The sequence below is a fragment of the Perna viridis genome, chromosome 2, assembly GCF_037379345.1.
Source record: "Perna viridis isolate PV_CMFRI_1.1 ecotype Kerala chromosome 2, ASM3737934v1, whole genome shotgun sequence".
Lineage (NCBI taxonomy): Eukaryota > Metazoa > Mollusca > Bivalvia > Mytilida > Mytilidae > Perna > Perna viridis.
In genome coordinates this window covers 16,149,503-16,163,600 of record NC_142446.1, presented here as the reverse complement: position 1 = coordinate 16,163,600, position 14,098 = coordinate 16,149,503, and the positions used below count along the sequence as shown (strand labels likewise).

Genomic DNA, 14,098 nt, shown 5'->3' with positions numbered 1-14,098 from the left:
AATCTAGAAAAACTGTTCAGTAGTATATTCAAGATCAGATCGATTTGTTAGCTGAATCAAGAAAAATGTGTTTTCAGCTTGTTCAAACACATGAAATATGCAAAGAGCACCTACATAAAAATTGCCATGTACACGGGCAAAGATGGTTCACGTGAAATTCAGTTGATGTGGTCTTTATAAAGGAATTCATGCAAAGATTCAGTTAACATGCATATCATGTGAACTCAGAATCGAAATTTGTATATTGAAATTAACCAAAGTAAAAGAAAAACGTGAAGCACATGTAGGTATATATCAAAATCCAGTTCGATATTGATGTTCATGCAAAATAAAGTGAAGCTGAAGAGTACCAAAAAACATTTATTTGAATATGTAGTGACGAGTTAAAACGATTTTTATTGATTAATACTAACATTAAATAACGTTTACAACATTAAATAAATAAAAAAACCTAGTTGTCACCTAAATAGCTACCTTGTGTTTTACCGTTAACAAAATAACACATTTAACGATGCCAACCAGCTTTCTAAACAACTGTGTCCCATAATTACCGTGAGGGACCTATATTCGTAATTTTTTGTGATTTGTTGTAGAGAATGCAAATTCGTGATAACCACGAGCACTACGAAAATGGATACATACTATATTTCTTGGAAAGTCTTCCATGAGTCAAATCTGCATCAACGACTGGCAGTCAACAACTATAGTTATGTTGTAATTCGGTTGTTCACACCCATTTTGGAATTAATCTCGACCAAAATTGTGTATGCGTCATAAAATATCTGGTTGCAAGTTAAATATTTTCACATTCTATACATGATAAAACAATGACTTACATAAAAAATGGCAATTAGGCGGAATTCTCATTGATATTTGAGGCAAGATAAATTGCGAGTATGTACCATAAGTTCTATTGGTCTTGCAACGTCCTATATGTTCCATGGACAGACCACACTGACATATCCGTGGCTATCTCAGCGTTATCCGTTAGTCCGTCCATATCATCCCTCACGTGCCTCCAACGCGATGCTACTATGCTTAAAACGGTTACCATAACAACTATGAATACCAGAACTATAACGAGGGACACACAGAAAATAACGTCTTGTTGTGAATAGTGGTGATCCATTTACCCAATCTGAAAATAAATGATTCACAAAATTTTTAATGTGGAAAAGATGCGACATTCAATTACTCTTTGTCTGGTTTAGTTCTGTCTTGCATACCATCTGCCCCAAGCACGTCCACGGAATATGCTCTTCCCAGGTACCGAAAATTGTTAACAATAAGTTTAAGATATAATGAGAACTTTAAAGAGTTATACCAGGATTTTTCTTACCAAAACTTTTGTGCCACATGCGGGACCAGGGTGTTTCAAAGGATGGGCCCGAATCTGAACTCAACATATCGTAGAAGGCGACTAATTAAGAATGGTCAGAAACTCTGGTTGGTGGTCGGATGCTCAGCTCACATAACTGCAAAGGTGTGTATCCGGGTAATTGAATGGGATAGCCCTCGCTTTGGGGTTGTCAGACAATGAGAGGAAAACCTGACTCTGGACCAAAGTGGGCCAACGTGTGTTGAGAGCAGCACAATCTTTATGAACGATAAAGACCACACCTGTAGTGCTCTTTCAGAGTTTGTTTGTTTGTTGGGGTTTAACGTCCGAGCAGCAATATTTCAGCTATATTCAGACGATGAACATGAAATTGATGATAAAATGAACATGAAATGAAAAAAAAAAGGATGGGTCACAAGGATAATAGGGTCGACAAATTTTGATTGCCACTGGAAAAAGGGGGGATGGGTAAGGTCGGGCAATTTAGCCTCCTGTGGCGGAGCGCAAAGGTTCCTACTCCTATCGAATACCACAGCAGGGTTCTTTAACGTGCGTGGAACGTGGCATTTTTTCCCAACACGGTGCACCACTATGGTTTGCGGTCAGGTTTTCCGTATTATAGCCTGACAACCCCATCATGTAACACGCCAGGGGTACCCCATTCCACCACCTGGAGCACACATCCCAGTTGCTCTGTGGGCAGAGCGCCTAGCCCCCGGCTAGGTTTCTGAGCACTATTTAGTCGCCTTATACGACAAGCTTAGCGCTGCTGCAGGCTGTTCTTTTAACACCCGGACCTGCACGGGGCACTTTCAGAGTAAACTCCTTTGAGCCGCTAAATGTGGCAAAATGTGCCGCCCTACTAATTTTTTCTTTTTTTTCTGGCTGCAGTCAAAATTTTGCTTTTTTCTTCTTTCCTATTTCTTCCTGTTTTTATTTTATATTTCTTATTGATTCTTGTTCAACTTGCTCGTCCTGATTATCCGTGAAATATTTGTGAATGGGCAACATTCAATCAACCAATCAAAACTTTTGTTGGCATCTACATCAGCCCATAGTCATATTCCTTATGTACTGACATAGACTGAATATAACATAACACCTGAAGTGTCTCCGTGTTACAAGTTCATTTGAACATATTCGTTTGTATGCCCCATGCTATATCTGCTCACTTCAACTTAAGTTAGTTGTATCAGAATCTTACATTTGCGCTAAATATGGTACCTCTTGCGTCAATTTAACAGATAACAAGATTTAACTCGTGTACTGATTGGGACGGATCCAGGCACCTTGAAAAAAAAGGAATACCAGCTAGGGTTCCTCAGAAAAACTGGGGTGTAAGACATTATTTACCATTTTTTTTGTCAATTTTACACATGAAAATTACATTTTTTGCATTAAAAGGATGGTTGCCAACTCCTTACACCCCTGGATCCGCCACTGCATTTCAATAGAATGCTTACATCGGTAATTTACATTAAACGCAAATTATAAAACGTCGAGAGATATAACATTCGTGCTTCTTAGCAAGAACCAATGCAAGAAAAACTGCTAAAAACGGCTCATTTTCATATTATTTGGGTATTTTTTATAACAAATTATAAATATACCTAAAAGCGTACTTTGGACTACTTAAACCGTCTACTATGATATTTATATATTCACTCGATTTGAACTCGCGTCCGTCCGTAAGAGACCAGAAGGTGTAATGAAGTTGTCAACTCCCACATCCCCACCCAACCCCATCGCTTCAATATACGCGGGGAAGTCAAGGCATGCATGTGTGACATACGTTTTCGCGAGGTAGGGTTTCGGTTTAGATTAAACTAATTTTCTTTATGGAAGTATACAATATGCACAAAGAGTACCCCGCAGATAAGGCATACCACTGGCTTTTCACAATGAAGTATATGTACAAAAAAAGTTTGTAAATTAACAAATTAACAGCACGTTTCTTTACATAATAAGCATTAATTTAAGAGTGACATCCTGCATCTCCCACTTTTAATTAATGATCTACATATATAAACAGAATTTTGTTATTTAAACGAGCATTCTAATATGCACTTTGAACCATGGCAAAGATGTCTTCTTAATAGGATTAAAAAAACATTTATATACTTTTTAGCTACATGTGTTGTTTTGTGATATAAAATCGATGTCTCCCAAAACACTTAGCTGAATCTTGCATGCAATCGTAGCTTGATTGAACTAGCAGATTAATTTAACTCTGACAAGACATCAACAGTTGTATCAACCGGTCGATACAGACATGATGTATTGTGTAATACGGCAATAAAAACAATTATTGTCATCTGTATTTACTTGAATTTTGCAAACAATAGTAACTAAACCAGGCGACGGAATTACATTTGATCATAGTTAAGAGGCAACACGATCTTTCAGATATAGTGATTGCTATTAGGCAGTAATAGTTCGTCGTTTATATAAAATATCTCTTAATTTCCAAATATAGTGTTCCGCTTGCATGATGCTGAGTATTGGCGATTTGTTTAAAAATGGTCACATCTCTATGTAATAAAGGTTGATCATTTCAGTTGGAAAACAACAAAATAAACTCATATAAATGCCAGAAGTCAGGTCAAGTTATGTGAACTTCTAACTACCCCCTCCCCCCAACCTTTTTAAAGATTCTTGCAGATCTACTTAGGTAAATAGAATTCAATACTCGAGACGTGAATCTTCCAGTTTGCCGAAGATATAGAAACCAGGATGGAAAGTAGCCGCAAAAAGTCAAAGCAATTTTTATATAAAGAAATGGCACCAAAAGAAAGCAAATACATCAAGTTTTTACCGAATAAAGAGAAATTTATTTACCAAGTTAAACAAAAATTATCCAATTCCTCATAAAAATCACATGTAAGGATTCTAATGGTTTGATCTAGTTTTATTGATATATGCTCAAATTGATGAAACATACAAGAATAAGATGTATTAAGGTTTAATGAGATATGTCCAGAGAATGGACTTATTTACTTAAAAAAATGGTTACCAAAAAACTTGAAAAAAAATTTCGATTTTTTTTTTTAAACTCTATGCAAGGGAATACAATGATCCGTTTTTTTTTCTCACAAATATTGAAGATAACGTTCTATTTCCGACGAAACTGAACTGGAACTCAGAAAATACATATCGGTATAATAAAAAAAAAAGGAAACGAAAACAAAAGAAAAAAAAGAAAAGCGTTTCGATGCATTTAATATCAGCTTAAGACCTCCGAATTTACAATTCATAACTTCTTGTTTATTTTACTTTATAATAGATACAGACTGCTATTGAAAGTATAAAAATGCATATAATAATGAAGAACGTACCCAAAAACCCACAGTTCATTGTAATGTGTTTTTAATTCAATTAAAATTGTGAGATTTCATTTCAAATTTTGTTCTTATGGGATGGTGGTCTAGACAGTGACCGTGATCATGTTTCTCTTGAAATTTCGACGATTTTCACTAAAATTTTGAGGAGTAAAATCTGCACATATTGAGTTTTTGACAGTTTTCTGTTGATAAACACTATTATGATAAATTGAATTCTTATTCAAAAGATTGAAAACGAGGCTTTTCAATTGTATGTAGCTTTTTAGAACTGAAAACAGTGATTTTACCAAATTTTGGTAGTTGGCTTCTCACTGCCCTGGCTCCCTTGATTACTCTGTACTATTTCTTTCTTGTTGAGCTGGCTCAGCTCTTGTGTTTTTGGCAAACAGGTAGAAATGTATTTCAAATACATCAGTTGTGAATCTTATTTAGGTCTACTTGAAACCCTTTTTTTCGGAAAAAATGTTTACTATAAAACCCATAGCCTTCCTATTTAATAATCAATGGTGATGCTACACATACACGAGACAACGAAATTCCATTACTAAAGCAGTCTCTCGGGTCTGAAATTTTGTTTATCAAACCGTGAGAAGCAATTATTATCGCGAGGATGCTATACATGCATGACAATTTTGATTGTAACTCAAACAACATATTGTAACACGTGTTTTTATTTTTTTTTTGTGACAGAAGAAAATCAATTTAAATATAGTGAGAAAATATTAATCACTAACTGTATTACTGACGTAAAAGATACCACCAGAAATGTTATGAAACGTAGATCTACCACTACTATATATCTTACCTCTAAAACGTCAGTCCAAAGCAGGCAAAAATGAGTCCACAAAAGATGATTAATTATACAAGTAATTATTAAACAAAACATGAATTAACGACTTCATCTTTTTAGCTGTCATGTTTTACTAGTATAGTTTAAGTATAAATATTTGATCAAGCCTGGTCCAGCTGTTACAGATCAATACAACACAGCGCCACTATATCATCATACTTCACGCCAACTTATAATTAATTCAATCAATGGTAGACAAATAAAGCTTAAATAAAAAAAAATTGGCGGCTTCTATATAATACCAAGATTCATCTTATTGCCATATCTTCAGGTTCAGTACTATGGTAGATATACCAACATTCCTTTAACCATATATTGGTGACGACCGGTAATTTTATTCAAATGTCAAACAAAAGAAAGTAGCTTTACATCTTCTTTTTGCTCAGTCGCCTGAATATTGCTGAAATATCGCTGCTCGGGCGTTAAACCTCAACAATCAATCAATCAATCTATTTGTTCAAAGAAATAACACGAAGTATACATGTATACACAAGAGCATTCAACGATTGCCATTTTCTGTTGGCCTTTATACAAATGCAGTTTTGGACTCGACAGCAGTTATGAATATTATTTTTTTTATTTGTATACCTAACAGGTGTCTACTGTTCGGTAGGGATTCTAGAACAGGTTTACGAGTAAAATGGTCGATAGAAGTTAACCAAGGCAATCAAAGAAAAAAAAATAAAAAATAAAAATACAGTAAAATAATGATAACAAAATTTTAAATGTATTTTAAAAAATTCCTGTTTTTTATCTACATGAACATTTAATTACATTTATAACACAATACATAACTTTCTGCAAGGAGATACACAATGCTCAACTATTATAGGTTAATAGACAATTACATGTATGTATACAATTTCTCATAGTTCCTAAAACAAAATTGTAAAATTTGTTTCATTTAATCTGTGCTGTGTCTTTGACTATTGGTTGGTGAAATTTACATATTTTTATAAAACCTGAATGACGAATAGTATTTCGTTATTTCCATTTTTGGAATGACTTCAACATTTTCACAAGTCTGATTAGTTGGTAGTTGGAGTCAAATAAATATTATTTAAGTTATGACTTGATATTTATTTTCTGGTGGAAAATACTGAACACGAACAACTTAATCCGTCTTTTGTTGTAGTATATCAATATCATTTTATCTCGGTATATATGAATACTAAATAATATACAATTTTACTTTCATTGCCCGGCTCAAATTGGCATGTTGGCTAGATAAGAAGTAATTGGAATCCAGCCTCGGGTACGTCTGACTCCGACAAATACAAACGATCGTCTTTTGTAGTCATCACTTAAAGATTGCCTCTTGGGGAATTTTCAGTCAATGTAATCAGAAAATCTGATCCCTGTTTCTATAATAAGAACATTGAAATCCTAGACAACAACTTATGGAGTTAAATTCAACCGGGCAAAATGCTAGAGACAATTTTTATAGGCAATTAACCATCACAGTAATCCGTCACCATGAAATTAATTGACAATAAAAAGACGTACAGAACAGAATTCAATCGACAGACATTGATTTGATTGAATATCTCTATCATCTACCATTTATTACACGATTCCCAAGACTTTCTCACATTACATTTCAAACAAGGCCACACTGATCCACATACATCTGTTTTGCGGGTAAATTTGATGTGTTTTAACTTTAATGTAAATTTTGTGTGAAATAATTTGTAGGCAAGTTATTTGTGTCATTCAAGAGCAAGCTAGAAAAACTGCAAAACTACTCTTTACACCAGGCTACACATTATTGAAATCCGAATGTGTCCAGATATGACCAAATGCAGGTCGGCCAAATTTTCACCTCAGGCGAATACCATAAAGAGCAGACAACATTTTTTGACCGATGTTTCAGCACATGACAAAATTCAGCCACACTTTGTTTCATACTTTGTGGTTGCAACCAGATATACACTACACTCTCTCTTTGATTGTCCAAGCTGGACTAAAATAAATATGGTGTTTCCTCACACAAATGGAAATATGCAAGCACAACGATTTCACACCCCTTGGTGTTTACAAGACATTGAGTTTAAAAATACAGTCATAATTGGTTAACACTCTGACCTGTCCATGGAGGACCAAAAGCAAACCAAATGAAATCACAAAAAGACATTACATTTTCATGCTCTTGCCTAAACACAAAGACGGAAAAACCAACAAAAGTTTCAATTTTTGTGCGTGTCTACATATGCCTAACATCAATTCTTTATCAATGATAATGGTTTCATTCCGTGTAGATGTTTATACCTACCACTGGAGTATATACACAGTAGTCACTCTTTAGCTTATCTTCACACGATTCAATTCAGATATATTAGCTTAAGTATCTTATGATATCACAGACGGATGTACATACGCGATGGTTTGATTCGATGCAGTGTCCACAGAAATCAGAAAATCAGACGTAATGGCTTGGCTCTGTGGAGTGTCCCACACAAGACGAAAGTTCAGACACAATGTTTTGACTCTATAGAGTGTCTCTATGGAGTTTCAATACAGTGACTTCACTCTATGATCAGTGTTTTCACCATCTTTTCTCCTAAAAGGCCAAATAAAAATTTGAACAGGGCAAATCTATCTGTTCTATATGTAATTTTGTCCAATTGAACCGGCCAGACAGGTGTTTGAAGCATTCAAATTGGCCTCCACCCTGTTCATTAGGAACACTCTGACATGTCTACCCAAGACTCCCCTACAGACACATTGATTTTATTCTATAGTATGTCCTTGCGAAACTGAACTTCAGACACGATGGTTTCACAGACTTTCACTCTATGGTTTATTCGCAGAAGACTAAAGTGCAGATACGATAATTGACATTTGGGACAACAATTTCAACTTGTAAAGGGGATCATCAATTTTTTAGGGTCATAATAATTATTTTCAACTGTTGCTAGTCAAATTAGGAAAAAAGAAAAAAAATCTTAATTTGCAGGGCTGAAACTAAGGAGAAACTCTATTTTTCAGCGTCGTCTTCTCCTAAACAATGCTATAGACACAGAAAAGAACAGTTTTCTCTCTTATCCACATAGAATTAGATATTCTTTGAGCAAGCTCAAAAAGAGAACGCAATATCAAGTTACCACATCTCCATTAGGAGGGCCAGACAATTGAGATTCTTTCAGGCACACGGTGCCTAACCTTCTTATGAAAATTTCATCAAGACCAGATGAGAGGTTTAATGTAAGAGTTATGCTTCTAACATTTAAAACTTGTAAGTTAGATTATTTTACACATAATGTCTAACCTTCTCATACAATTTCGTCCAGTTTCCATTCAAGAAGTTGCATTTACAACTATTCAGTTGGATTATCTCCCTTTGCAGGTATTAAATTTTCTTTTATCTCCATTAATGCATATCTACAAATGATACATATCCTTCCTACAAGACTTTATAATAATCTGTAGACAAGTTAAGATGAGTAATGCTTTAAACAAAATATTAAGTTAACAGACGGATGAACGTACAGAGAGACAACGTGATACTTACACCAACAATTTTTGTTTGCAGAGTGTATTACTACTTAAACACACACGAATGAAGCAATACTTTCACTCTGTGGTTAGAATATAACAAGAATGGATATGGTGAAAAACCCCACCAGGATGAGAAATGTCAGCTCAAGGCCACCCATGGGTCTTAATTGAATGACGAGGAAACCCTCAAACCACAGGGTAGGCTGCAGCTGGCCCCAAAACAACATTATCCACGGATAAAGCAAAATAGTTGCCCCGATATACTCCAGCAAAATGAAAGTGAAAAACGTAACAATACAGAAGCCAGGAATTCCTGACTTTGTTAAGGCAAAAAATATGGCGGGATTGGCGTGATCACAACCCTCCCCTTTTTAAATCTGGCCACTGTGAATAAAAAAAAAAATATAACGTAATTAAACACCCCTAAAAATCAGTTCAAAAAGGTGTGAGTCTCTGGTTAAAACAGAATAAAGAAGCCGATTATGTTAACATATTTGCAGGGTTACTGAAAGGTTTGTCCACACAACTTCTGTACAAATTTGCAAAATGTTGATAGTACATTTTTAACAGTTGAAGACAAGCAAGTCGACATTAAAGACTCAATAGTTTTATTAAAACAAATGCAACTTCACAAGTATAATAATCTTAAATTATATATTAAAACAAAACAATATATCACAAAATTTAATGTAAACAGAAAATACATATCATAATTACCTTAAACAAGAAATTCTTTTACAATGAAAACCATTTTGATTTTAAAGGTCAGAATAAGCTTTCACTTTCAATGGACACTGTGACCTCATAGATAAAACTGTAATTACAAAAAAACTACAAAAATATCTTTCATAGACACCAAGACTACAATCATATAAGGAAGGTTAGACTTCCAATAGACCTAACAATTATAAGTTAGAATCATGTACTATATAATTATAAAGCAAACAAGTCCTACACTTCAGTAAAGCAGTGAATAAAATAACAACATTCAAATTCAATATTTCTATCATTTACTTCAATTTTCAATATTCTGTAATAATTATAGTAACCTAATTAATTGGCTAAAATTCAGCGCGATCCTCCTCAGAATCTTTGAGCAGTAAACTGCACATTTCATTTGATTAATTTGAATTGAAAGTTTTTTGTTTTGCAAATTAGGGAACCACATCAAACCTATTTTTTGATTTTTAGGAAATGATGGTTCCGTAAGAAGCTACCAGTATAAACATTACATGCATTTCAGGATGAGGAATCTAACAATATCATAATACTGTACAACAACATTCAGCTCTTATCCTGTATTATCAAAAATAAAAATGAAAATAATGATTATCATATTAACAAAAAAAAACAAAAACAATGAAACACTATTACAGTCACATTCAAAACAAAGGTGCCATGATTTCATTACTGATTATATGATGAGAATCTCATGTTATATTGTTCTATACTGTAGCCTTGATGTTACCATTCCTTTACCTATGTAACAGGAATACATCTACACTCATTTATACAAAACTCAATCTCTTATTACCAAAAAAGATGCAATCTAAAAACTGTACAAGTTTTTTTAACTTTAATGAGCCAAAGTTTTCCAAGAAAATTGACAGAAATTAAATCATGGTTTAAATCAGAGAAGTAAAATTGAATTTTGATTTCCAGGAAAAGTTTCCCTATTTGTTTAATCAAGTAAATGCTGGAAGAATTTCATTACTTGCAGCCATAATGGAAACTGAGAGGTGTTTGAGTTCTTTACTTTGGCATAATAGTGTTAAACGAGGACCTCCAACTTATCTCTAACATAAATAATCAATAAATCATTATCAATCAGGAGCAATAAAACAAATTAAATTCCTCGCACAGCGTCAAAAGACTTAGACGATGGGTCATGTATTTACCAAGGACAAGTGTTGGTAATCAATGTCATTCCTTGAACTGACCAATCAATAACTAAACTGACCTATGATTGCATTAACAACTCGGATAATCTAGCCACAGATCACACTAGAAAGAGTTGTATTTATTCCCAACAAATGTATTGACTAACTAAAGAACCATTATAATACATTATAAGGCTAAAAAATATATCTTAAAGACCTTCTTTTTAATTAAAGGAGAAATACATTCCTTTTGAATTTCACTAACTACCCCAATCTAGTTATTTGATCCACCAGGTTATAATGCTACTGTACTTGCTATGTAATATTAAACAGTACTTCACATTTATTAATTTTTTATCATGATTACTCTTTTAAAATCAAAACAAATACAAAAGTGAGGTGGTTCAATAATACAGTGGTAAAATATAAAAAAAGAAAAGTTGAAGAAAGGCAACAAGATGTAGATATATATTTTCACTGTCCAGCAGATTCTACTGAAGTTTTGGTTTCATTGACAGACCCGTAGTTGGTTTTACCAGTTTGTTCTATGGTTTCCTGTACATTCTGCTGTGATGAACTTTCTTGTAGTAAGACTCCAGCTATGAAAGGCTAAAACAGAAAAGTACAAATTTGTCAACTGTAACATATAATGTCAAGAAAAAAAAAAATACATGTCAAAAGATGTGCATATTAATTTAAAGCACTGAAATACCTTCAACAACAAGCATCTAGAGAAACACTTAATCTTCATCTATCTTCACCTGACTTGAAAGAGAAAACCTTTTTTTACTTAAATCCATATTATGTATCTATGTGAACCCATACTTCACCCGAAAGAGAAAAAGTATCAGAATGACATTAAATTTCATGTAAACTAAATGGAGAGTGTTACCAATGTAACTTAATCCTTGATTAACTTTACTTGTTTTTTTTTTTAATGTTTGACGTGTCATATATTTATCAGTAGCAGTATACAGACTTGCCTATTATTGCCTTCCCAACATATTTAATCTGTTCATTTGTCTAAAACTTAGATAATTTTTTTTTCTATAATGATAGGGTCACATTATCACTTAATATCAACGTTCTTACACAGGCATAAGTTTCTCAGTCTGTGTACAAATATTAATTTGTTTCATTGATATTGACATCTTTACCTTTGAAGCAGTTGATTCAGGAGGTGTCGTTAGTTCATCACTTTCTCCAAATTGCTAAAACATTACAAAAACATTAGTTTAATATTTCCTACAAATACACAATAGCAAAATAATAGTTTAACAATACACTTATACATGGAAGGAAACAAATCTTAATTTGTTGACTTGATAAAAAAGATAAAATTATGGACATATTGGTTTTGTTATCAACATAATTGTCTCCAATTACAAATTGATCAAATCAGAACTTACTTCTAATATAGTGTAAGAAGATGTTCAGGTAAAACAACTGCATCCTTACCCAGAACTTAGGGGCAAGTATAGAATCTGTATTGAAGCCAGACACATCTCATAAATTGAACCATTATTTTTGACAAGCATAAGTTTCAAACTTTGTACAAGTGATTAAAGAACTTAAAATAACTTTAATGGATATCCATAATTGTTTTGAAGACTTAACATCTGTACAACACAGCTTTAAGGGGAATAACTCTCAATCCAGCAACAGGAAATAACTCCGCATGAAGATAGTTATTGAAATTCTGAACCCCTTCTGATTTATTAGATTATTGGTATGGTTCTTGAGTCAATTTCTAAAAATTTTTGAAGCTACATTGTACTTGTTGCTGCAATATTACAAGTTTGGGGATTTATTATTTGGAGCTATTTGAGACCCATTAAGTATAACTGAAGTTATTACTGTAATCCAGTGTCCACAGAAAACAGATGACAATGCCATATCATCATAAGATCACTTAAATATCTATAATGTGTAAAAAACAAATAGCAGAACCTCAGATATCATAGTGAGTACAAATGCAATTTTATAGTTTTCCTCACATTTACAGCTAATAAATAAAGATTTTACCTAGCAAAGCATGAATATTAATAAGGAGCATTGTTTTTGATGAAGAAAGTAAGAGAGAGGGAGTTAGCAGGGTAAAAATGGTTTTAAAATGTTATAAAGCATATCACAGAAAGAGGGTGAATCTTGTTTAAGGGTGATGTAAAGAGCAATACCTCATCATGTAATAAAGTCCCTAGTCTGGTATAGTAAACAAACCTTGATAATATCTGTATAGAAAATAGGTCATCATTATAGTGGATGATATCTCAATGAGAGGTGTTAACAGTTATTCTTTATAGTGGATGATATCTCAATGAGAGGCGTTAACAGTTATTCTTTATAGCGGATGATATCTCAATGAGAGGTGTTAACAGTTATTCTTTATAGTGGATGATATCTCAATGAGAGGCGTTAACAGTTATTCTTTATAGTGGATGATATCTCAATGAGAGGCGTTAACAGTTATTCTTTATAGTGGATGATATCTCAATGAGAGGCGTTAACAGTTATTCTTTATAGTGGATGATATCTCAATGAGATGCGTTAACAGTTATTCTTTATAGAGGATGATATCTCAATGAGAGGTGTTAACAGTTCTTCTTTATAGTGGATGATATTTCAATGAGAGGCGTTAACAGTTATTCTTTGAAAGAACAGAGACCAATTATATCTTAAGAATGTTTTAAATTTTTGAATCAGTTATGCAAAAATAAAATAGGTTGCAGCAGTTTACACTTATAAAGAGTGAAGCAGTTTATTACAATAAGTGTAAACTGGCCCAAACCGTGTTATTTTTGTATAACCTGATAAAAAGGTAGAAAACATTCCTGATAATTAATTCCTAATGGAATCAAATACAAATTTAGAATTTGAACCATGAGTACATATTGATCAACGTTAATGATGTCACAGTACCAAAGTAATTTACACAAAATAACTAATCAGAAAGATTGTTACAAATCAAATTACATTAGTTTAATTAAATAGAAGATATCCATTTTTCAAATAAACTAAATAACTGATTATGGAAAGAAGTATTATTTTTTAACTTTTTTACTGATATAATATTTCTAAGGTGTTATTTTAATTTCTATGTTATCAATCCCTTCACTCATGTTTTTCAGTAAAACAGTCTGAAGATATCTTTAATAAATACCGGTACTATGCACTAAAGTTCGATTAGCAA

At 33.2% G+C, this 14,098-nt stretch overlaps 1 protein-coding gene and 1 long non-coding RNA gene across 2 annotated transcripts in view; both read right to left on the bottom strand.

The window, feature by feature from the left end:
* Nucleotides 1-340: 340 nt before the first annotated feature.
* Nucleotides 341-5,642, bottom strand: LOC148623818 (uncharacterized). The gene is made up of 2 exons (XR_015919515.1): nt 5,486-5,642; nt 341-1,138 (listed from the first exon to the last, which is right to left on the bottom strand). It is a non-coding gene; the product is annotated as an uncharacterized LOC148623818 (long non-coding RNA).
* A 3,977-nt stretch (nt 5,643-9,619) lies between these two features.
* LOC148623817 (mechanosensitive cation channel TMEM63B-like) overlaps nt 9,620-14,098 on the bottom strand; it is an 85,041-nt gene continuing 80,562 nt past the window's right edge. The window contains exons 39-41 of the mRNA XM_088566293.1: nt 13,086-13,139; nt 12,066-12,119; nt 9,620-11,517 (exon numbers count right to left, since the gene is read on the bottom strand). Coding sequence (XP_088422419.1) covers nt 11,383-11,517; nt 12,066-12,119; nt 13,086-13,139 — 243 coding nt within the window. The 3' untranslated portion in view covers nt 9,620-11,382. The remainder of the gene's footprint in view (nt 11,518-12,065; nt 12,120-13,085; nt 13,140-14,098) is intronic.